Here is a 23,059-nt window from a genome sequence, read left to right on the forward strand (position 1 = left end):
AAACGAAAAATAACAATAAAAAACAAGGACAAGAGGGTAAGGGAAAAATAAATTTAATCATAAAACTCTGAAAGAAAATTAAATTATCTAAATACAGTTGAGAGGGACATTGCTCAGGCTATCGAAAAGAGATGCTGACCATAGCTCCTCCTCATCCTCTTTCAAGCTTCAGGCTTCAAATCACCGATTCCCACAGCCAAAGCCACAGGGGTGTCGTCTTTGATTATGTATCGAAAAGCGGTGCAAAACCTTTTGCTTTGGTTAGAGCAGCATGTAGTTCGACCCGCTTGAACACTCCATTTCAGTCTGTTACTGAGCTCGCTGATGGTGGCGGCGTTTGCTCCCATTCTCCGAACAAGGAGGACGAAGATGCTACTTCAGGTGCTCTTTTTCTTTTCTCAGTTACTTCTAATAAGTGCCTAGTCTTCTCAAACTTTACTTGTTAGTAAAATTTTCTATTCATTTCCTAATTTTCCTGAGAATTCTTTTTATTTTATCTATATTCACAATTTTGCTAAATAAGCAACTAAAAGGCTCTTCCGTTTCAATAGCTTCACATTCTCAGTTCTCGTTAGCTGCAAAAAGATTACCACTCTCACACTCTATCAGTATTTGATGCTAGTTTGTTGTTGCACTTTTTTTTTTTTTTTCTGATTTTGGAGATGTTGGTTTTTAACTAGTGATTTGATTTCACATTTAACCTATCAAGTTCAAGGATCGCATTTTTATTTGCACCAATCCTTTTTTTTTAAAGAAAAAAAAAACCCTGCACTTATGTCTGTTCCCTGGATTTATTATTATTATTATTATTATTGGGCTCACAGGCATTGCAAATCCAGGCGCTGTCACAAAAACTGCGAATCCAACAGCAGGTAGTAAGAGATTGTCTGGAAATTTCAGAAAACTCAAAGCACAGAAGGTCAAATTCCTCATGATGAAGCAAAAGGTAAGGAAACATGCAGATGTATCAGCAGCGGCAGATGCAGATTTTGATACATTGGTCACCTCATATGCTAAATCAGATTCTACAGACAAGTCTTGCGGGGATGAAATGGCTACCAGGAGAGGAGAGAAAATGAAGGTTTCCAGTTCCAATAAGAAACTTAGTGAATATCAGACTTTGGATTATGAAATTATGCCAGATAAACCTGTAAAATCTATTCCCAGAAGAGCTGGAACAGTTCATGCTGGTTCTTCTTCTTACCGAAGAGGATGGGGTAATGTTGGTCTCGAGTCCCAATCAGCAAATCCTCTACAAAGAAAGCACAAGTTTTCTGCTCAGAATGACTTCTTTAGTAGAAAATCATTCAGAGATTTGGGATGTAGTCAATTTATGATGGAATCTTTAAAGCAACAATCTTTCCTTCGCCCTTCAAATATTCAGGTGGATCAATAATATGCTTTGTTGACAAAGAATCAAAGTGCATCATCTCCATAAACATAACTTGTTTAATCCATTTCAATTTATATTCCATCACACCTCTACTTCTGAACTAGCTCAATTCAATTGATGGTTATTGAAAGTTATCCAGCCTTTACCCTTGGTTCTGTTACTCTATAAGCAACTACATTCTCCTCTCTTAAACTTTTTTGGTTAAAAAAAAAAAAAAAAAAAGAGAAATAGAAATATCAATGAATAAAAAGAAAGGAGAATCATGGAGAAGATGGTTTGATTTGAGTTTTTGCAGTTCATTGCTTGAATATGTGCATTTCTATCTGTTGACCAGCATGTTACTTTTCCCTTCACTGTCTTGCCTTGATGTTTTCCAGATATTAGTTTCTTTTTGGTTAGTTTTGGTTGTGATAAATTTCTGTACTATTTTAATAGAAATAAGCTTTGGTAGGCTCTGGCATAGGAACATTTTTGTTCCTCATGAGATCATTTTGTCCACTGATTGGCTTTCTTGTTGTCACCTCTTCGTTCGAGTTAAAGTAGATGCCCTTAGTTAATGGTTTGCGCTTTGCAGATAGTTGTTTATGTTAGTTTTGGAGGGAATTCACTAGCCATGAATGAATGATAATGATTGTATTTATATACGTTTAATGAACGTGATTTCAAAAATATTTTTATGTATATTTCTAAAATTGGGAAGCATAAATCATATAGAAATTAAGCTATTTTATAATAATGGTCTAGGAATTTGATTTTGTTAAATCACTCTAGAATGAGATAAACATGAGTTATTGAATAAAACCAGTTATCATTAGAGAGAGAGATATTAAAGGATACGTTTGGAAGAGAGAATGACATGGGGTTTTTATAGAAGCGAGAAACTGTAGAATGTCATAAAGAGTTCGGATGAACTATTTGGTTGAGAAGACTATTAAAAGGTAATAGTGGAACTTGGAAAATTGTATTTGAAATTTTGAATGTAGCTTCTGTTTGTACTTTTATGGTGGAATGCTGAAGTTAATGCCTTGTCATTTGCATAGTTTACCCTAAAAGAGAGCTATTAATTGATTAATGAAGGGTAGAGATCTGGCATAATGTTATCGTCTTATGACATGTAACTCTCTATTTTATGCATTTGGGTAATGCAGGCCATGGCATTTACACCTGTAATTGAGGGGAAATGCTGTGTTATAGCAGATCAAAGTGGATCAGGAAAGACATTGGCATATCTTATACCTGTAATTCAGCGTCTCAGGTTAGAAGAACTCCAAGGACTTGGTGAATCCTTATCACAGAATCCTCGAGTACTTATAATGGTGCCAACGGCTGAGCTGGCTTCTCAGGTAGGTGCTTTATGCTTAAGCCATCTAAAACTCAGTCTATTTTGATTTCTCATTCTTTCTCATAAACCATCCCATTCTGTTCTTTTTTTTTTTTTTGTTGTTGTTGTTATTGTTTCCTTTAATGAACTATGCGCTGTTTTCCAACATTCCTCTGATTTGGATGTGAATTAATAAATTGTAAATTGTAATCGATTATGCTTTCAGTTTTATGTGGATTTGATTTGTCATGAGGACGACAAAATAACTTCTAATTTATGGATTAAGGTGCATGACCTGATTATATTACATTAATTTTTACCAGTAGAATCCTACCGTCTCTTTTCTTGGACTTGATAAGAATTTAGATATTTTTGTGTCATTTACCTAATGCTTAAAGAAGGTGCAACTCATGCAGGTTTTGAATAATTGCCGATCAATGTCAAAATTTGGGGTTCCATTTCGGTCTATGGCTGCAACTGGGGGATTCTCTCAGAGGACTCAATTGCAAAATCTAGAACAAGGTGTTGACATTCTAATAGTCACACCTGGTCGTTTCTTGTTCCTAATTAAGGAAGGATTCTTGAAGTTGACAAATCTGAAATGGTAAGCTCGTCTGAATATTACATCTTTTCATATTATTAAGTTAAATGAAGGGTTAGTATGGTTACCTATGATAACGAATTTCTCCCTAATTCACCCAATGTTTTTTCCTAATTGGATATATAAAAGGGTGATATATATGTGTTGTCAACTCAAGTATTTGCACAAGTGATAGAAATTGCATGATCACCTTTCATATATTTATCACCTAAAAAATGAATTCATTAAGCACTTTAAACTACAAATGGCATTCAAATATTTTAATTTGTTGTCCTAATAAACATGGTTCAGTGATTTCATACATCTGTTTATATCAGCATGCAACATCATTTTTTTGTGATGTATTCTGCCAACTAAAAACTTGACATAAACTTCATATTGCAGTTCTGTGTTGGATGAGGTAGACATATTGTTCAAAGATGATGACTTTGAGTTTGCACTCCAAAGCTTGATGAATTCTTCACCTCTTGCCACACAATATCTGTTCGTGACTGCTACTTTACCGGTAGATGTGTATAACAAGCTTATTGAAATCTTTCCTGATTGTGAAATGATCATGGGACCCAGTATGCATCGCACGAGTACCAGACTGGAAGAGGTGGTTTTCGATTGTTATCTTTACCCTCCCCTCCTACTAAAGAGAGAGGAAAGACAGGGAATCATTGCAGTCCTTGTCATGGTGCTAAAGTTTTCAATGGACTGAAAGCTATTCTTAATATTAATAAAGATTAACTAGCATTTTGCATGTGCAGGTTCTTGTTGATTGCAGTGGAGAAATTGGGACAGAGCGGACTCCAGAGACAGCATTCGTTAATAAGAAACATGCTCTTCTGCAGCTTATGGAGCAAAGTCCCGTCTCCAAAACAATTGTTTTCTGTAACAAGGTAGGTTGAGCTCCATGTGAAACTCAGCATTTTTTTATATTACTCTGAAACTACTATAAATAGAGAATGGTTTTTTATGTTTTCCCTCTGAAATTTACAGATTGAGACATGCAGAAAAGTAGAGAATGTGTTAAAACGTTTTGATAGAAAAGGAGCCTATGTTCGGGTTCTACCATTCCATGCTGCTCTGGCACAAGATTCAAGGGTTGCAAACATGAAAGAGTTCATGAATTATAGTTCTGGAGGATGCTCATTATTTTTGGTTTGCACTGATAGGTATTTTCATTACTCTTCGGTTATTTTTTCCTCTCCCACTGTGATGATTGCTTATCAGCAAGCAGAAATCCCCACCCACACAGCCAAATAGTGATATGACATTTCTTAAATTCATGACAGAGCATCGCGAGGAATTGATTTTACTGGTGTGGATCATGTTATACTCTTTGACTTTCCACGTGATCCAAGTGAATACGTGCGTCGTGTTGGAAGAACAGCTAGAGGTGCTGTGGGAAAGGGCAAGGCGTTTATCTTTGTGGTTGGTAAGCAAGTTTCTCTCGCACAGAAGATAATTGACAGAAACCGAAAAGGTCACCCATTGCATGATGTGCCATCTGCATATGAGCTTATGAGTTAAAGGCAGCATTTTGAATGGAGATGCGAACAATTGGCGCACATGCTGGCTAAGCTGTTAGATTAGATAACTCTCTTGTGCATGCCCTGCATGTTTTTGGTAGCTCACATCCACCACGATTTTACGGTTGCACAAGTTGAATACCTCGAGAAGCGCCATTACATAACTAATCTTCGGATCCTACTTCTACTTGGAACTTGTCATTGCCAAAAGTAAAGCTGCATAGAATAATTCTAGGTTTGTTATGAGCAAAGAGAAAGATGCCTTAGGGGAGCAAGTCAGCAACCTGAGGGAACAGCTATTTCTTTCACCTCCGTTTGTTCCCTTCTCTCACCTGCTTATCCATGTCTGTGGATTCATATTTTACTTCATGTATTCATTCATCTAGAAAACTGTTCCAAACGAAATGTTTTGAGATAGGAAAGCTTGTCCGAAGCTCAAGTAATGTTAACGGAGGTGAAAAAGAACAACACATTTTTAAGGTTATTTACAATTTTAGTTGGAGCTCAGGTCTTATGGCAGCTAAGGTTGCTACCGATGGTTGACGTTAGGTGATCAAGAATGGGTATGGCTCAGTAGCTGTAAGATCCTTGACCGGTATGGCTCGGTAGTAAAGAGTGTTTTTTTAGGTCTTCTCTAACGTTTATGCATCACGAATAATCGTTAAAAAATGAAAAAAGACTAGTCGAACATTGGTTCTAACAGATTATGTATCATATAAAGCATTTATCATAACAATAATTTAACAACGGTATTTCCTTATATTAAAAAAAGAATTATAGAATTATACTTTTTATTTTATCTGTATAATTTAAATTTTAGTTTTTGATTTGGTTTGGTTTTAATTCAAACAGGAATTTTTGTTAACTCAAATAGAAATTCTATTAGGTTAATAATAATTCATGTTTGATCAGTACTAATTATCTATGTTGATCATGTTAAAAAAAGAGAGAGAAGAAGATAGGTTTGTTTTTGTTATATCACAAAAATTAATTGAATAGTTAATTAAATTTAGATATTTTATTTCTAACACTTCCTTAATGCCATACTTTTTTATGCTAATTCGATACAATATAAATTTAAATTAGAGAATTAGTATATCAATTGTCAAAACAGAAAGTGGGGTTATAATTTTGATGGTAATTGGGTCCTTAAAACGGCCCAAACAAGGCCCAGCAAACTCTGCCCCAATAGAAGAAGCCCACATTGAGACCGGTGGAGCAGGAGAGCAGTAGATAGTAGATGCAGAGAAAATAGAACATTTCGATAAACCGAATTCGGATTGCCTCGTTCCCGTTTGAGTTGCCTGGTAAAACAGCTACTTGAGCTTCGACTCCCTCCCCGTACCAAAACAAAATTAAAATTAAAAAATGAAAGGTCTACCATCTACGTCTTCAAGAGCACCTGTCAAATTCAGAATGTAAGTTTTTATTTTTATTTATTTTTAATTCCTTCTTTCTGCTCTTTCTTTCTCTGTGTATATATTAATTTTTGATTTGAACTTGTTGAGAAATAAGGCCAACGGCGGAGAATTTAGTACCAATTCGGCTGGACATAGAAATCGACGGTCACCGCTTCAAAGATGCTTTCACTTGGAACCCTTCTGGTATTCTCTCTATATGTATGTTTTTTTATATACTGTATTATTGTCAGAAATATTTAATTAAATCAGTGTGAAAGTAGATCCCGACTCGGAGGTGGTGGTGTTCGCTAAGAGGACTGCCAAAGACTTGAAGCTGCCTCCTGCTTTCGTCATGCAGATCGCTCAATCCATTCAGGTTTTTCTTCTTCTGTTCTGCTTTCGATTAAATTACTGCTTATATAGAACTGTTAGCTCATTGTTCCTTGACATCGATTTTCTCAGACACAATTGACCGAGTTTCGATCCTATGAAGGTCAAGATATGTATACTGGCGAGAAAATTGTTCCAATCAAGGTTCTGTCTTCCCTGATACGTGGAAATTGCAATTTTCTATTTTATTGATTTTTCTTCAACTGACTCAAAAGCTCGGTTATGATGCTTGCTTCTTCTCAGCTTGATCTTCGGGTGAATCACACTCTTATCAAGGATCAATTTTTGTGGGTAAAAATTCTAAAGCAGATATTTCAATATCCTTCCTTATTCATATTCAAGCAAGCAACAGTTTTTCTTGGAATTTTTTTTGTTCCGGCATGAATGCATCCAAGTATAAAATGAATTTCAGGACTTGAACAACTTTGACAGTGATCCTGAAGACTTTGCCAGAACCTTTTGCAAAGATTTGGATATTGAAGACCCTGAAGTTGGAGTAAGCAAATCTAATCATCAATCTTTTTCCCTCAACAACTCACCATCCTCCACCCTCTTTTTTTTTATTATTATTTTTATTTGTATCTAGACATCCTTTATTGTCATTCTAACTATTAGCCTTGCTTTCTTCTTTGCAGCCTGCAGTTGCCTTTGCAATTAGGGAACAACTATACGAGGTTAAGCTTCTATTATCTACTTGAGCCATACTGCAAATCTGTTTCATTCTACCTTAATTATATTTGTCGGTTATATCACTGAGTTCTTCAGTCCGCTTATTGTTTCTTTATTATATTTGGTCTATTAGATAGCAATTCAAAGTGTAGCTACAGCTAGAGAAAGCAGATTGAGCAAAAAGGGTCGTCGGGGTGCTGAATATATCCCTGCAATGTATGTTTTTAATACCCTCTTTTCTCATCGTAGCTAAAGATTTACTCTAATACTACCGCCATTACATAATACTTCACACTTAAGAAAATAGTTTATTTCAAAATACTTGTCACATTTCTAGTTTTAAAGAGTAATAAATTCATTTTTTCCATGTTTACCTTTTATAATATCACAAATAATTATTACTTCAATTTATTGGTTTCTTAGAAAATTAGTATTAAATTAAGGGTAATGTAGTTAATTTACTCGTTAATTTATTGTAATTTAGACAAATTTGATGGTTTTCTTAAGGAATATGAAATTCCAAATGTAACAAGTATTATGAAACAGATGTAATATTAATTTGCTCTGTGTTTGATTAAATGATCAGATAAATTGAATTACTTCTCTCTTTCTCCCAGTAAAGCAGGTGGTACAGCAGTGGACTTGATGAAGTTATTCAGTAATAAATATAGCGTGATTAGGTATGTTTGTGATTTTCTGGGAAGCTATAGAAATTATACGTTGGGGGGAGCTAGCTTATGGTTTTTTTGTTTTCTCTATACATTAGGAAAAGAAAGGAATGGGATGTGTATGAGCCAATTGTTGATCTCCTATCAAATGAAGAAGTGGATGCTCTTGAAGCAAGGGAGGAAAGGAATGCACGGTGAATTACGCAGAAAAGTGGGGCATTTATGAGAAGAAAATTTGGATATGATTGAAAATATGAGACATCATATACTGTTCCATTTTTGTTGTTAACATAACTGGCCTGACCTTCAGGGCAATGGGATGGCTTCTGCATTTTTTGGATGAACTAATCAAGCCTGTTAAATGGTAGAGCTGTACTGGTGAATGTTGCCCCTTCCTTGCTTGTTTTTACTTCGAATTTCTGCTGGAAAAACTCGAACACGATGGTTGAGAATCAAAGAGCTGTAATTTGTAGAGAATATATCTTTTGAGATATGTTTGGCAACTGTAAACTAATAGCGGAATACTCAAGTGAATCTTTGAAAAAGTTGATGTAATAGAGAATATGGTGTTTTAAAACATAAATTTAGACTAGCTTGAGATGATTTGTTTATTATAAATTACGGTAGAAATTTATTTGTCGTAATGTCTTGGTTAAAGGCTTATGAAATTGGGCGGCCTATGTCCTCTGAAACCATTCTAGAAAATCCAAAGCCAATTTCTTGTTGGATAGTGTTAGTGACATGTTTTGATTTATGGTTTTGTCATCTATAATCTATTATTGTTATTATTTGCTTTAGGGTTTTAGGCTGCTTCAATTTTCTGGATTTTCTTGTTCGATTCAGATGTTGTTGTTTGACTAAAACAAATTGTTGTGGCTTTTGGTGGATTATTAATGTTGGATTTATAGATTTTCTTGCAAATTTTAAGGCTTTTAGTTTTTATTCCTCCAAAGTAATCAAAGCAACCTTTAATGATTTGGAAGTCAATTTTAGTAATCTTTGTTCTGCTGTTTAGAAATTTGGACGAGAATTGATAGGTAATTCCTCTTTTATTTGGTTTTCTTCCTCAGTGATACTTTTAACTGATATTGTATTATGGTATTTTCGTCTACTTCTAGCCACATAGCGGCAAAGCTCATCAAAATTAATTGGATTGGGAGAACTCTATCGTTTGACAGACAAAATTATGTACTTTTAAAATTGCAAATAATAATTAATTTGATCAAATAATTATCCCCTAGGCCACTATTTTTCCATTTATTTTCTTTTTAGTAAATTTAGCACCCGTACTTCTCAATCACTACACTACGACCCGGCAATTTAATTACTGAATGGATGAAAAGAGGCAAATGAACTCCAGATAAGAAGGAAAAAAAAAAAAAAAAACCAAGAGTATAGCAGAATCTAAAACTTTCCATTAAAAATCTCGCCGTGATTTATCATTAATCACGTGGATTCCCTAAAATTAAATCACAACAACGTAAAATTGGCCACCTGCGTCAAATCTTGAAAATTTGGAGATGGGAGGGGCACAAAGCAAAGCGGATCTGTTTGTATCTACAAGAGCTAAAAGCAGAAAGCAGATCAAGAAGAAGTTAAGTTGCAGTTGGTGGACTTGGACTTATCAAGAATCGACCACATCACTTGAACATCCTCGTAACCGCATGCCATCACCTCCCCATGGAGATCCATGACCATCACTCGGTTCTCATTTCCTGCACCACCAAGTTAATGAATTAATTGCATGTATAAAGATTAATTTAATTAATCACAGTTTAAAAATGTATAATTAAGGACATACCTGGCTCTGGCTGAGATTTCTTATCTCTTGGTTGCTGATTGAAGAAAGTGCAAGCTTTCTTGAAAGGGGAAGCAATGGTTTTTTTCCAAGAAGCCATTAATTGTCTTCGATCGATCTTCTTTTTCTTTTTATTTTTATACAGGAGTGATCAGTGCTGCAGGAATAGATTAGAGACAATGTGCAGATGACAACTTTGTGTCGCTGGGAGATGGAGTCTCAACAGAATTAATTCCCTCTAGTCTTCAAAATATATATAAATAGGGAGAGAGAGAGAGAGAGAGAGAGGGGGGGAAAGAAAGGGGAAGCAGCATGAGAGAGAGAGAGGCAAGATCCGTGAGATGAGCCTTGCCCTTGAGGAACATCACTCACTCCTATTTCTTTTCTTTTTCATTTTATTTTATTTTATTTTTTCTTCTTATCTAAAAAATCTTCGCCCACTGCACCTTAGCACATGGAGCATGCCCACAAACAGACCTCTAACACGTGAATGCCTTTACTTTGCGTTTCTTTTCCTTCTTTTTTTTTTTTTTTTTTTTAGAAAAAGAATAAAATATAAGATTGAATATGACGTCTAAAAGGGCAACAATCATAGTAATTAGTAAGTAAAGGCCTTTGAAGTTATAATAAGTTTTAACAAAAGTGAGTGGTCTTGTCTAATTTGCCGATTAATTTGACCACGGAAGTTGCAAATATATATGGGCTCCATTTGGCTTGTCTTGTTCAGAGAACTAATTATCATCCTAAAATATCTGTTAGCAGAGAAAAACTTATGATATAGACATTCACTTACTTCAAAGAGAGGAATAACATATTTTATTCTCTGAGCAATGTGATTTATTATCTATTATTATTATAATAATAATGCATGCATTACCCTTTCAATCAAACAAGATTAAATTGCAATCAACAACAAGATTTTTATTTTATTTTATTTTAAAGTTTCATTGAACTCTTAAAATAAAAACATGGCGCTGGCTTTCCCGCAAAGCAATCTGTTATGTTTTGTGTATTTTACATTTACAATGTCTGAGAGCGAGGCTCTGATCAGCGACCAATGTAACAGTACATGCCCTTTGATCATATACTGTTATATATCTATCATTTCATGCTTTCTTTATTTATTACACCTCACATGCTAAAGCGCAGAAGGTTTATTATTATTATTATTAAATGCTAATTCATAAACTAATGTATTTATTATGTACTATAACAATAATAATAATAAACAACTATTTTCAACAAGTGTACATGTTATGTTCATACATTTACGAACCAAAGACATTATTATGCTGACTTTTTCTTTTCTTGAAAAGTTATACCGGTAATATTGTTGGTACGTTAAGGTTTTGTTTATCCATTGCATTTGCAGACCTCTGAAAACAGCAACTTGCTTCTTTTTGCATGTGTAATTCTGAGATCGAGAGTGAAATTAAATAAAATAAAGAATTGGATTATACATAAAATTACAATCCCACAAGAATGGCAAAATACGGATTAGTTTACGGCCAACTGCCCAATCCCACAAGAATCCAGTTTAGATGTCCTGTCCAGTGTCCACACCCATACAAAACGGAACGTGCTTCTTGTCTCTTTAAACTGGCCTCCTTGGGCCCCCACTGTCTCTTTTTTCCCCCCTTAATTTTCTTTGTTTCTGTCTGTCTGTAATTCACATTCAGAAAAATGAAAGTCTAAGCCCACAATTACTTAGGCCCACGGCCCCTTATCCATTCTCTCTCTCTTTCTCATTTATGTTGCATTGGTCCGAGCAGCGCACAATGTGTATATAGAGATGGTAAAATCAACCGGATTCTGCGGATATATATCCAGCTCGAATCCAATCCGATCAGAGTCGGAATTTTAGATTTTAACTGGATTTCAGTAAGATTTGGATAATATTTATAAAGTTCATTAAATTCAAATTTGTCTCCTATTATTTTGTATTCTTATTAAATATAAATCATTCTTTGAAAATCGTTGCTTTCATCATGTTTGCATTTGAAGTTTGCTTATTTGATCATTTAAAATTTTTCTTTATATATATATGTATATTGGATTAATGAGGTACAATAAAAGCATTTGCTAAAAGGGTATAAATTCAATATAGGATTGAGGTATGACTAAAAGAAGGGTGGGAGTAAGCATAGATATGCGAATTTGAGTGCGACATTGAATTTCTATAAACATTTCGATGTTCGGGTCTGAAAAGAATTGTCAAAGATTTTTATAGTAATTAAGAATTAATGATGAAGTCATTTATATCTCGACACTTTTTTTTAGTATGGTTGGTAAATATGTCTCCCTTTGAATCTTTAAATTTGATCTTATTAAATTCTTTTAGCTCAGTTACTAAAAATTAGATTTTGTTCTTCATTTTTGAGGACTAACTCATTCTTTGTGTTTTCAAATGTCATTCTTATTGTCTTGTAACCATTCCAATGCTTGATTCCATGAGTATTTGAAATACTAATTGAATATGTATTTAAAATGAAATCTGTTAGATAAGGACAAGGTCCTTATTTTATTTAGAGTAAAATTAAGATAGATCACTTATGAGTTTAATTCGTAAATTAGCGTACTATTTTATTTTTTGATGTGTATCAATTAGTGTTACCAAAACTATTAAAAAACAAAAATACAAAATTAAACTGTAATAGCTCGGTCTTACTCCACAATTAATATGGACTCTGTTAGACAGTCAAATATACAGTATATGTTATATACCGACTACAAATACTCCAAATTACCTATTTAACTTATTCTAAATTATATATTTCGACTACAACTCTAATCAAGAGTTTCCTTTTATATTTGTTCTATTTAATATTAATAATATATCTCATTCAATTACAATTACCCACACTTATCTATTAAACGTTTTCTCTTTATATTTTGCAAATTTCTACATTTGTGATATATGGATGAATGTTTTCTAAATATCAATTACGAATAATTAAATGAACTACAAATCTTGAAATAACAAACCCGCAGCATTCGGCAATTTTGCTTGTATTATTCTATAGCTAATTTTATTTGAGGTGGAAATTTGGAAAACAAAAGTAAAATCCGTTAATTTAAAAAAAAAAAAAAAAAAAGGTTAAATCCTTTGGGTTGGGCTGGTGCGTGATATGGTTGGTTGATGTGTTGAAAAAATTAGAAGAAAGAGGTCGATGTTGTTGGGAAATAAGTGACGGCTCTCCATGCATCGACGTGTTCCTTCATCAGCCAAAACTTATTTGGCCTCCCAAAATCTCAACGTCGGCAAGACGAGAACACTGAACACTTCAGGGGTAGTCGATTGTCGATGTCACAGGAAAGCGGCTACAGATGTCTCTTCCAAGACCAATGGACGCCAAATCCAACGACAATAATTTGAATTCGATTTATGAGCCCCCACGGCAGCTTGAGGTAGAGGCTGCAGCTAGCTCTTGCTCCTTGGGGGGGAATACTAACGACGCTGTTGTTTCCTATGCGCATAGGAAGAGTAAAGTCGGTTGGTGCTCTCTGCTTTGTATGATTATTTCTTCTTAATCAATTATTTTTAGTAATATTGTGGATCTTTTTCCAGAAGAGAGCGACGAAGATCTTTTCACGGTCCCAGATGTGGAAGCTCGACCACCTGCTATTCCTAATGCTTCCACTACCAACTCTACTGCTTGCAACAAGAATCCGGAGGTTCAACCCGAGAGACGGCGGAGGGGACGAAATCCTGTTGACAAGGAGTACAGAAGGCTCAAGAGGTTGTTAATTATGTTTGTGGGAAGGTTGTTAATTATAATTTGGAGAAATGAAATGCTCTCGAATTGCTTTCCACAGAGCTGGATCAAGTTGGCGACTTCAAATTAAGCAGTGACAAAATATGATATACCCAGCCTCTAACAAATTAATTTGTTATTCAGCTGAGCGACAATTAATGTTGTTGCTTTATTAACCATGTTGATTGCAATTAATAGTGGCTTAATTTTATATGTATGCATATTGAATCATCGCTGGCTCACTACAACAGTGTATTACTTATTTATTTGTATCCTGGCTGCAGGTTGCTACGGAATAGGGTCTCTGCTCAACAAGCCCGGGAAAGGAAGAAGGTTTATGTGAATGAGCTCGAATCAAGAGCCAAAGAATTGCAGGACAAGAACTCAAAATTAGAGGAGAAAATTTCGACTTTGATTAATGAAAACGCCATGCTTCGAAAGGTATACAATAAGATTGGATTAGCTGGGTTATATATATTTATTTATAGGTTAACGAACTAAGAAATTGTACTGTTATCTTTTACTTATCGCAGGTCCTTATGAATACTAGGCCTAAAGGTGATGAAAGTATAGAGCCAAAGCGGGACCAATTGGGCAAAAGCTAAGTGTCATGGACATGGCCGCCGCTCTCCTTACCAGGTTAACAAGGAACTAGGATAATTGCGTGTGGCTTAGTGCCTGTAATAATTAATAACATTTCTTTCGCCCAAGTTTCTGTTAGAGCTCTGCAAGACTTCATTTATGGGCTATTTTTAGACATGCGAATTTAGCAAAACATGTATTTTTCTTTTTCTACATATTTATTACAATATAATAATAATAATAATAATAATAATAATAATCTAATGTATTGCTGCAGTTGCATCAATTTTCTACCATGATTTTTGTTCAGTTCAGAACTCGGGGAAAGTGATATTGACCTTGGGAGGCTCACAGTTCAAAACTAACCTTTTCGCATTGACATTAGAGAGTCCAAATAATTCCAAACACTATAAATATATATATCCCACTTTATCTGTTAACTTTCAGTGCCAAGAAGTTGGGATAAAGAATAGGTTCTGCCACCATAACACCTCTAGTAACGTGGACGACATATTTTATTTTAATAAGGATCTCCGGATTTGTCTGGGGAAATTGTACGAAACATATCCCCTTTCTGTTACATGATGTGTGAGGAGGGGAAATAACGGTAACTGAGTGCGGTGACAAAGTATAGCTAATAAGTAACTATAACGGCAATCATAACAACAAAGATAAGATCATGCATATGCGAAGTATCTATCAATTCTAATGCATATCTAGAATATCATGTAGAATTCTAACGAAAATGTAGAATTTCTGCTGATCTGTTCATCAGAATTAAAAACATCTTAGCTCTTAAAACACAGCATATGACAACGAATATTCAATTGTCATCTTGGTGTAAGTGCTGTTTAAACATGACAAAAGACGGAAAAATGTGAACATGAATGTATTAACTTTGATGTGTTAATTCTCGCACTAAAAATGATTTTCAGTTCATTAAGGATACCGATAAAAACGTAATCTGCAATCTACTGTCAAGCTGTACAAGGAAAAATGTCCATAAAGAACATAACTGGGTTACTTTCCACGTATGCATACACCAAACAGACCCAAACACAAATATAAAAGTCTGGGGGCTTGTTCAGCAAAAGAACATATATTTTCCATGATGTACGATTCAAGGAAATTTTGGTTTAGCCATTACCTTTAATATAAAAAACATTTCTCTTCCAAGGATGCACATCCGAGTATAGAGCCACATGATGGCCGACACATGGGTCTAGCTTCCTTCCATTTTAATGGCCTGATTACTGGATTGCATGTCCTCACCAAACCCAATCTAACAATGTCAAATCTTCCGGTTCCTGCTTCTTCCCACTTTAGAACCTTTCCACCCAATATATATAATTCCTCTCTTAAGGTTGCAAATCCATAACCAAAGGCTTCCAATGCTCGTGCATGGTTGTGAAGAGTAACTGAAGGAACTGCACCAACATTATACCATTCTCCTTTCTCACAATCTCTTGTTTTAATCAAGCTTTCACCCCAATCAACAACCGTATACACTTGACCATCACCCATGACCTGAACTGAGAATTGCATTGCCTTAGAGAAGGGCCATATGTCCTCTACCGTGCACCATCCTTTGCTTGATATATCAAAAACTTGAGATGCATTCATGTCTGACAGGCCTACCTGGTCACTCAAAACATGAAGTTTGCCTTTATATGATAAGCCTAAGCAGTCCATCTGTGGGTTCGGCATTGGCGGCAACTCCTCCCACCTGAAATGTCCCCAGATATAAAAATGAAGGATGAGGAGTTGGGGATACAATAACTGATAACATGCAGACTTGGTTTTATTTCAACAGAAAAAAGTCACATCCAGAAACATGTACGAAATCAATATGTAGAGTAATATTGAGTGACTTCACACTGATAATGGGGAACTTATATCAAACAAATAACAACCGTACTGGCCTTGAAACATTTCTTTAAATGCAACAAGAAAAATTGATGCCCCAGGAGATAAATGGAAAGCATAAACCTCACAGCCATAATTTATATGAAATAAGAAGTTTCTAATTAATGGTCACAAATGCCTGAGAAACCCAAAAAATTTTTTGTATCCACCACATACTTGTCTGCTAGCGGATCGTAAACCTCAGCATAGGCAAGTCCTCTGGTGCAAGACGAGTTGCGTCCCCCAGCAACATAAACCTTACCAGAGATAACACCAGATGCGAAATGAGAACGTGGTGTTCGCATCTTTGCCATGCTTTTCCACTCTTTTCTAAATGGATCAAACTGCAGCACATGATCAGTTATCAAAGGCTTCTGATTAGGCAGTGATGAATCGTGTGGTGTATAGGACCCACCAATCACTAGGAGTCGGTTGTAAACACAAACACAAGAAAAGCCAAAGTGATGCCAGTCAGCATAATCCCCTAAAAACTTTGGAAGGGGGTGCCACCTATCAGCCTCAGGATCATAGGCAATCCACTGGTTCTTAGATTGCTCAGTAAGAGCAAACAGCCAATTTCCACACCATCCTTCTTTAGCTTTATAGCAGGCATAATCTGAGCTACGAATTAAATCTCTCCACCTCTTTGAGACAGTTTCCAGTACTCCATGGTGCCCATGGGACAACTTTGCAAGACATCGCAAAGCCAGGTCATCAGGCAGTCCGGGAATGACAGGCTGATGCACAGTGTCCCTGAAGTGCAAATATTGGAAAAACAAAAACTATGGTGAAAAATAACATTTTTGGATTAGGGAATGGATAAATAACTATAAATATTAACAATTAAAACATATAAATGCAGATAAGACTTAATTTTTTGTGCATGATTCAAGCAGTTTTTTTATACATGTGACAGCCAACAAGTTGCCATATGCGAGGAAATCAAAGGATAGCATATGTTGCAATAACGAGGAAATCAAAGAAGAATGAATCTCCTTGAGAAGTAGGCCTCAGCAGGATAAATCGAACATCCCAGCTTCTAACTATCTACATCCTAGATTGGATATTGCTAACGACTGCCAATACCAATAGTTGCCGTCAGATTATTCATGCGAAAGAAAAAGAAACCCGACAAACTCAAAGCGTATAATTTTGGTGTGGGTGGAAAGACCTAAGTGATTCTATGACTTGATTCGTATAATTCTTCATAAAAGTTCCATTCTTATAATATATGTGCAACATAAAGTGCCTATTCCCAAACAAATTTTACATTGAATTTGTACCGTTGAATATGGGGCTTTAGCCAAGCGCGCGACTAGAGTGCTTGAAAAAATGTTTTTTTGTTGTCACTACGATTCATAATATTATTATCATTATCATTATTACTATGAGCAGAGCATGCAACTGGAACCGATTATACTGATATGTACCTAAAAATAAAAATAAAGAAAATATAGATGCAGATATGATAAAGAAAAATACAGGCGAGTGAATGGATTGTCCACTGTAACTCCCATGGATTGAAAAATGCCAGAACTGATTAGGAATCTGAATCACAGGAAATTAATCTGATCGTGTACCTGTAGATGAAATCATGTTATGAGAAGAAAATAAGAAATTAAAAGTTCAACAGCTGTAAATAACTTTGGCTAAGGTGTGAAAGGTCAACAAGATAAGAAAATCCCGGAAGGCAACGCCGGATGGGCGTGAGAAAGAGAAAGGTCTTCGCCCTTCGGGAATCAATTTCTCATTTCTAAAAAGCAATGCAATTTTCTCAAACTAACAGGGAGCTGAGTGTAATTCGGCATTAATGTTAAGACATCGTGATTTATAAAATGGGAGTTTCTTTTGTTAAAACGAAGAAAAGAGCGGACTCACGGAAAATAGAATGGAAACGGGTGCAGAAAACCCGTGCTCAGTGCAAGGGGAGAAGCGAAGCTTCAAGCATCTAGAATACCCTCACCACAAGTAAAAGTATCGAAGGAAATGGATGGGCAAATAAGAAACCTTACGATCGAGCGAACCCAGAGAAAGGAGTAAAGCTCGAGGAGAAAGGAAATTGATAGGTCATCTTGGCAATTTTAGAATCAGGCGAATCGACAAAGAGAGGCAAATCTCGCTGATGGAAAGAAGGTCGAGGGGATTGTTGCCGCTGCTGGCAGTCCACGCTGTCAGTGAGTACTATAGGCTGCCTTGGAAGCCCCCTGTCACTGCAGGGCTTCTTGCCACCAACACCCTAATTTATTTGAGGCCTTCGTTTCTCCATCATATCCTCCCTTCTATCCATGAGGTCTGGTTCAATTCCTACCTCATTCTCAAGGTATATTCTCAAACTCCATTCTAGCCGTCACATTCCATTTGAATTTTCTCCTCATACTTGTATAATCCCAACCGTATCCTCTCCCTCTAATGCCATTGCTGTCCTTTGATTATTAATAGAAAATATTTGAAAGCTTATAAAGGTGCCGCCCCAAGTTACCTTGTATTCTCTTCTTTTGTTGTTATTATTTATTATTCTGATTTGTCTTAATTAGTTCATTAGTTGAAATTACCTCATAACTGGCTTGTTATTGTTTTCCCTGCCTAACACTTCCAAGTTCTGTATGCTAGCAGCAAATACCTTGTAACTTGGCATTCTGAGAGAAATTCTAGCATGACTTCAAACTTTGTCATTCTAAAGAATTTATAGTAACCATTGCCGGAAGGACAGGATGTTGGTTGTTATTTCCTATTTTGTTTCTGTCTCCTATTCCCCGGCGGTTCAATGTGACTGTTGTATTCATGTAATAAAGCAAATTTGTTGGGCATTTTCTTTTGCTTTTGATTGTGACGCATGTACTATTTGCCTCTCTTTTCAGCTGTTACCTCTAGATTTAGTGATGATTTTGTCATTCCATACGATTCTAGTCTTGGAACATATTCTGTAAATAAATTTTGATTCTAATTGTGCCTTTGAATTGGACAGCATAGGGACCTGAAGCGCTTCTTCCTGTCACCATTCTACCATGTGGGGGAGTCTCACCTGGTCTACAACATGATATCTCTCTTATGGAAGGGTATCCAGTTGGAATCTTCCATGGGAAGTGCTGAATTTGCATCTATGGTTGCTGCATTGCTTACAATGTCGCAGGGTATCACACTGCTCCTATCCAAGTCGCTTCTCCTGTTCTTTGACTATGGCAGACCCTTTTATTCTGAATATGCTGTTGGGTTCTCTGGTGTTCTCTTTGCAATGAAAGTTGTCCTTAATTCTCAGTCAGAAGACTATACGTATGTTCATGGACTGGTGGTACCAGCACGCCATGCTGCATGGGCTGAATTGATTCTTGTCCAAATGTTTGTTCCTGGAGTCTCATTTCTTGGTCATCTTGGTGGAATTCTTGCAGGAATTCTATATTTGAAGTTGAGAGGAATGCATTTAGGTCCAAATCCATTGACTTTAATAATAAAAAATCTTGCCGGCATATTGGCCAGGCCTTTAAGATTTCTAAGAGGCTTATTTCAATTCAGGCGGCAGCAAATTTCTGGTCGGGGAACTGTTGGTGGGAGTCAGGCAGGCAGGAGTGTGTCAAGGGTGTGGAGGTGTCAAGCATGTACCTATGATAACTCTGGTTGGTTAAGTGTATGCGAAATGTGTGGAACAACTCGAGGTGACAATGGATCGTCATCACGTCAATTTTCACATCAATTTGACAATCCCACAATGGAAGAAGTACGCCGGAGGAGGATTCAAAGATTTGGTTGATGATCACCAATGCTTGAAACAATTGTGTCACTGATTTGGTCATGCTGCTCATTCATTATCCACAGCCAAATGGCGAATACAGAAAGTCATGGTTTAACTCTGGTATGCTGTACGTAGGTGTGTCACACATCGCCATTTGAATTAGATTGTGGAAAATAATGAGATATGCTGCATGCATAGTCTGCATTCGAATTGACCTTCATCAGTGAGTGTGCCAGCCGTGTCAGGCACATTCATAGAGCCTGGTCCTTCCTTATTTTCTGCTATTTATAGAAGCTTTTGAAATGATGAAACTTTCTAATTGGAGGCTGCAATTTCCTTAGTTTTAAGCATAAGCATTACCATGGGGAAGGGTTTTATGTTCATCTAAATTTTTTGTAATGTTCACACATACATGTATATGAATATGTAAGTTTATTTTTAGTTACTAAGTTCTATGAGACGGCATAGTTTTTTTCTTTGCTCGGACTAATTTTTTTCTTAAATCAATTCCGTTATTCAAATTTTCAAGTAATTCCAATACCATTTTGTTGACCAGAATTGGGTCAAAATGCTAAGTATATATGGGATCAAACATTCTGTTAAATTATATTTAATCTAAACAAGTAATTTTTCTCCACGAAAATTTAACTAATGAGATTGTTCTTCTGCATTATTCTTCCTCCACAAAGTATGGTTAGTAGCAGATTCCCGTGGACAAGCCCTTAGGTGGATAGCTCCCAACTAAGAGACTAAATATAGATCTGCCATGAGATGAAGGAAGAGTGAAGTATAGTGAACGGGACGGGTGCTGTGCTGTGTATTACAAAGCAATCATTTATCCCTTGTACTGTATTGCCGGTTACTCCCGTGGTCAAAACTATAAGGCTTCCACCAGCCCCTCAACTGGGCTTTCTCTCCCTCCTCTTCGCCCTTTGTATACTTCAATTTTTTTAAATTATAGTATGTTTTTGTGGACGTAATCCAATTTCAATCTGTTGTACGCTCTTGCAGGCTATCGGATCCGTTGTCTCCTTGGCTATCATTTCCATTCCAACTATAAATGTAATGCCTCCTTGTTATTTTATCAATCATTTTGCATTTTACGTTTTTAATAATGTCTGCTTTATATTCATACTTATATTGACCACCTAGGCTTTTGCGGGATTTCTTTGCATAAATTGTCCAATGTCGTCTCCTAAGAGGTGTCTGGAGCCTTGTCTTCCCTCGAACTCTCTGCCCTTGAGATTAACGAATTGACCCAACAAATCACCAATCTCAGGTAAACATTTCCTGAATTCCTCCTCGCAATTTGAGTTCATTATGGCAATGCAACACTTTGGCTTAATTATCTAGATGAACTTATAATGACAGTTTATGATAATCACATCAATGAGTGCAAGTTTCTTAGCTCACATTTATCAAAGCATCATAATAGGCGAGGGGGAATAAGCATATATAGAAGTAAACCGGAAATGCACTATCTGCAGTAGGGTTTTATCATAGTTGCATTTGCAACTACATATAGACGTATAGCAGAGTTCATAGTTTTGCATACTTTTTGAGGTTGTCTGCAGCATCTTTTGCATGCTCGGGCACACGCATATTGCATAGAAGAGTAACCCTGGATGATGAAACCAAGGATTTGCATTTGCTTCCTCTGTCACAAGGATCAACCTTCCAGAGCTGTACCTCCCACACCTGTTCAGGATAAGCCATTCCACTGAGCTTAAAAAGAAAAAACAATATTCCATCCCATACATGTAGCTTTCATTTTTATTTATTTATCCTATATTGTTGTTTTGTTTCTTCTTTTCATAAATACCGCCCCTTATAATTTTAGCCTGATGGCACCAAATTTTGACAATAATCTTGTGTTCCTATGGTTAATTTTGATAACCATTTATTTTCACACTAATAATAATAATTTTTCATACTCTTGTTTTTTATATGCAAAGTGTGGATTTGAATCATTTGATAAGTAGTCACTGCAATTTTTAATTTGTGTTCAATAGAATGATTTGTTCAATAGGTGGCGATTTTATAAAAAAAAATGTTCGACATTTCTTGAAAAATTCAGGTGTCAATTAATGGCATTTGCCAATATTGCACGCCAAAATGTTAGTAGCCTTTTGGTACAAATAAAATAATATACTCCATGAGTAATATATATATATATATATATATATATATAAAGGCATTCATAGTTGTTTCGTTTGACAATAGAGTGGGTATAATAAAAATTTGATAAAAAAAAAATTGAAAATGAAGAATCCAGGAACCTGAATGGTCTTGCCAAGGTTGAGAGGAGAAGCTTCAGCGAGGATAAGGTCGCCAAGCTCTGCACGTTTCAGATGACTGATGCTAAGGTGAATACCAGCGACTCTTTGAAATCCGGAAGCCATGTGGGCCCCCATGCTGGCCAGCGCCTCCGAGATCAGAGCGGATACTCCGCCGTGCAACACCTTGAATGGCTGCCATTTTGATTCATGAAGACATGATTGGCTATGTTAATTTTCTCTCTCTGTAATTGTATATGTAAGACATGAAGAAAGGGAAGAAAAGATAGAGACCTGAACGCACTTGTGGGTAACAAGAAGGCGGCCGGTGACCTTATGAGGGGACAACTCTTCAATCTCGAAACCAATCGCATCAAGTGGGGCATCGAGCTTTCCTGTGTTGGAGGATGAGGATGATTCTTCCATCGTATTTTGTCTCAAAACAACCAAACCAAAGAGCCTAAGCTTTCCTGTCAAGTGTCAATGGCCGGATAAGATAGAAGTTTTCGTTTACTGTTGTTGGTGGAGGTAGCCCAGGACATGTGCTGAGGTGGCTATGTAAAAGGAAGGGAAATGCGAAGGTGAAAGAAAAAAAAAAAAAAAAAAAAAAGTCAAAACAGGGTTAGGTAGCATGATAAACGTATAATGGTTGATCTGGTTAGGTGAAGGCCATCCAACAACTGCTATAAATCTTATTGGATTTCACATTTGACATTTTCTTTTCTTTTGGGCCTTGGACTTATAGCAATGAACCTTCACTTCCTCAGTCCATACACACTACTACTACTACGTACCTATAGGAAGGAATCGGTGCTTCAATCTCTGATCACAACGTAGGAGCAAATTTGCGTGCCCAATCTGGCATCAGCAGCTAGCAAAGCTTCTGATCACAACTGCTATAAATCTTATTTGGTCTATGAATAGATTCATATATTCACATACCGTCTAATCCAATAAATTAAGTGGAAGATGCAATAAAAACGTTGATAATAGATATAATATCAAGTATCACGGTAACATTTAATTATGTGATTTTGCAAAGCAGATACTATAATAT

General features: G+C 36.1%; 7 protein-coding genes and 1 long non-coding RNA gene across 10 annotated transcripts; 5 read left to right on the forward strand and 3 right to left on the reverse strand.

Moving 5' to 3' along the window:
* Positions 1-75: 75 nt before the first annotated feature.
* On the forward strand, positions 76-5,334 carry LOC105643647 (DEA(D/H)-box RNA helicase family protein). The gene is made up of 8 exons (XM_012228835.3): positions 76-381; positions 825-1,384; positions 2,542-2,736; positions 3,131-3,318; positions 3,700-3,913; positions 4,068-4,199; positions 4,300-4,475; positions 4,596-5,334. Exons 1-8 carry the CDS (start codon positions 132-134, stop codon positions 4,831-4,833), a joined length of 1,953 nt encoding a protein of 650 aa, XP_012084225.1. The 5' UTR covers positions 76-131; the 3' UTR covers positions 4,834-5,334.
* A 739-nt stretch (positions 5,335-6,073) lies between these two features.
* Positions 6,074-8,603, forward strand: BSH (transcription regulatory protein SNF5, putative (BSH)). Its single transcript, XM_012228838.4, has 10 exons — positions 6,074-6,250; positions 6,348-6,436; positions 6,514-6,608; positions 6,695-6,766; positions 6,866-6,913; positions 7,035-7,118; positions 7,258-7,296; positions 7,425-7,507; positions 7,909-7,971; positions 8,058-8,603. The coding sequence occupies exons 1-10, from the start codon at positions 6,201-6,203 to the stop codon at positions 8,155-8,157; spliced, it is 723 nt and encodes a 240-aa protein (XP_012084228.1). The 5' UTR covers positions 6,074-6,200; the 3' UTR covers positions 8,158-8,603.
* Positions 8,604-9,354: 751 nt separating this feature from the next.
* Positions 9,355-10,121, reverse strand: LOC105643649 (uncharacterized). Its single transcript, XM_012228839.4, has 2 exons — positions 9,761-10,121; positions 9,355-9,674 (listed from the first exon to the last, which is right to left on the reverse strand). The coding sequence occupies exons 1-2, from the start codon at positions 9,855-9,857 to the stop codon at positions 9,544-9,546; spliced, it is 228 nt and encodes a 75-aa protein (XP_012084229.1). The 5' UTR covers positions 9,858-10,121; the 3' UTR covers positions 9,355-9,543.
* Positions 10,122-12,923: 2,802 nt separating this feature from the next.
* Positions 12,924-14,370, forward strand: HYH (HY5-homolog). Its single transcript, XM_012228840.4, has 4 exons — positions 12,924-13,250; positions 13,326-13,497; positions 13,797-13,953; positions 14,046-14,370. The coding sequence occupies exons 1-4, from the start codon at positions 13,085-13,087 to the stop codon at positions 14,115-14,117; spliced, it is 567 nt and encodes a 188-aa protein (XP_012084230.1). The 5' UTR covers positions 12,924-13,084; the 3' UTR covers positions 14,118-14,370.
* A 600-nt stretch (positions 14,371-14,970) lies between these two features.
* LOC105643651 (Galactose oxidase/kelch repeat superfamily protein) lies at positions 14,971-18,016 on the reverse strand. Its single transcript, XM_012228841.4, has 4 exons — positions 17,878-18,016; positions 17,482-17,579; positions 16,177-16,752; positions 14,971-15,820 (listed from the first exon to the last, which is right to left on the reverse strand). The coding sequence occupies exons 2-4, from the start codon at positions 17,514-17,516 to the stop codon at positions 15,244-15,246; spliced, it is 1,188 nt and encodes a 395-aa protein (XP_012084231.1). The 5' UTR covers positions 17,517-17,579; positions 17,878-18,016; the 3' UTR covers positions 14,971-15,243.
* Positions 18,017-18,121: 105 nt separating this feature from the next.
* On the forward strand, positions 18,122-20,730 carry RBL14 (RHOMBOID-like protein 14). 3 transcript variants are annotated; one of them, XR_001047329.4, is made up of 3 exons: positions 18,122-18,319; positions 18,965-19,861; positions 20,416-20,730. XR_001047329.4 is itself a non-coding variant. In XM_012228842.3 (2 exons), exons 1-2 carry the CDS (start codon positions 18,122-18,124, stop codon positions 19,742-19,744), a joined length of 978 nt encoding a protein of 325 aa, XP_012084232.1. In that variant the 3' UTR covers positions 19,745-20,204. The 3 variants fall into 3 exon arrangements, 1 of the variants encoding a protein (XP_012084232.1); XR_002285460.3 differs by having other exon boundaries at positions 18,965-19,846; XM_012228842.3 differs by lacking the exon at positions 20,416-20,730 and having other exon boundaries at positions 18,965-20,204.
* Positions 20,731-20,773: 43 nt separating this feature from the next.
* On the forward strand, positions 20,774-22,716 carry LOC149495170 (uncharacterized). Its single transcript, XR_016321691.1, has 3 exons — positions 20,774-20,788; positions 20,879-21,005; positions 21,995-22,716. It is a non-coding gene; the product is annotated as an uncharacterized LOC149495170 (long non-coding RNA).
* DHNAT1 (Thioesterase superfamily protein) lies at positions 21,062-22,431 on the reverse strand. The gene is made up of 3 exons (XM_012228843.3): positions 22,297-22,431; positions 22,006-22,197; positions 21,062-21,424 (listed from the first exon to the last, which is right to left on the reverse strand). Exons 1-3 carry the CDS (start codon positions 22,426-22,428, stop codon positions 21,266-21,268), a joined length of 483 nt encoding a protein of 160 aa, XP_012084233.1. The 5' UTR covers positions 22,429-22,431; the 3' UTR covers positions 21,062-21,265.
* Positions 22,717-23,059: the final 343 nt, after the last annotated feature.

The sequence above is a fragment of the Jatropha curcas genome, chromosome 7, assembly GCF_041381405.1.
Source record: "Jatropha curcas cultivar XTBG-Jc1 chromosome 7, XTBG_Jcur_1.0, whole genome shotgun sequence".
Taxonomy (NCBI): domain Eukaryota; kingdom Viridiplantae; phylum Streptophyta; class Magnoliopsida; order Malpighiales; family Euphorbiaceae; genus Jatropha; species Jatropha curcas.

Coding starts and splice junctions, on each gene's coding strand:
- LOC105643647 (XM_012228835.3), top strand. CDS start 132: ATGCTGACCATAGCTCCTCCTCATCCTCTTTCAAGCTTCAGGCTTCAA. Junction 382..824: donor GGACGAAGATGCTACTTCAG/GTGCTCTTTTTC, acceptor TTGGGCTCACAG/GCATTGCAAATCCAGGCGCT. Junction 3,319..3,699: donor AAGTTGACAAATCTGAAATG/GTAAGCTCGTCT, acceptor TTCATATTGCAG/TTCTGTGTTGGATGAGGTAG.
- BSH (XM_012228838.4), top strand. CDS start 6,201: ATGAAAGGTCTACCATCTACGTCTTCAAGAGCACCTGTCAAATTCAGA. Junction 6,767..6,865: donor AGAAAATTGTTCCAATCAAG/GTTCTGTCTTCC, acceptor GCTTCTTCTCAG/CTTGATCTTCGGGTGAATCA. Junction 7,297..7,424: donor TTAGGGAACAACTATACGAG/GTTAAGCTTCTA, acceptor TTGGTCTATTAG/ATAGCAATTCAAAGTGTAGC.
- LOC105643649 (XM_012228839.4), bottom strand. CDS start 9,857: ATGGCTTCTTGGAAAAAAACCATTGCTTCCCCTTTCAAGAAAGCTTGC. Junction 9,675..9,760: donor GAAATCTCAGCCAGAGCCAG/GTATGTCCTTAA, acceptor TTGGTGGTGCAG/GAAATGAGAACCGAGTGATG.
- HYH (XM_012228840.4), top strand. CDS start 13,085: ATGTCTCTTCCAAGACCAATGGACGCCAAATCCAACGACAATAATTTG. Junction 13,251..13,325: donor GCATAGGAAGAGTAAAGTCG/GTTGGTGCTCTC, acceptor ATCTTTTTCCAG/AAGAGAGCGACGAAGATCTT. Junction 13,498..13,796: donor GAGTACAGAAGGCTCAAGAG/GTTGTTAATTAT, acceptor TCCTGGCTGCAG/GTTGCTACGGAATAGGGTCT.
- LOC105643651 (XM_012228841.4), bottom strand. CDS start 17,516: ATGGGAGTTACAGTGGACAATCCATTCACTCGCCT. Junction 16,753..17,481: donor GACAATCCATTCACTCGCCT/GTATTTTTCTTT, acceptor TTTGCACTTCAG/GGACACTGTGCATCAGCCTG. Junction 15,821..16,176: donor TACGATCCGCTAGCAGACAA/GTATGTGGTGGA, acceptor GGGACATTTCAG/GTGGGAGGAGTTGCCGCCAA.
- RBL14 (XM_012228842.3), top strand. CDS start 18,122: ATGGAAAGAAGGTCGAGGGGATTGTTGCCGCTGCTGGCAGTCCACGCT. Junction 18,320..18,964: donor ATTCCTACCTCATTCTCAAG/GTATATTCTCAA, acceptor TGAATTGGACAG/CATAGGGACCTGAAGCGCTT.
- DHNAT1 (XM_012228843.3), bottom strand. CDS start 22,428: ATGGAAGAATCATCCTCATCCTCCAACACAGGAAAGCTCGATGCCCCA. Junction 22,198..22,296: donor TTACCCACAAGTGCGTTCAG/GTCTCTATCTTT, acceptor TCAAAATGGCAG/CCATTCAAGGTGTTGCACGG. Junction 21,425..22,005: donor ACCTTGGCAAGACCATTCAG/GTTCCTGGATTC, acceptor TATCCTGAACAG/GTGTGGGAGGTACAGCTCTG.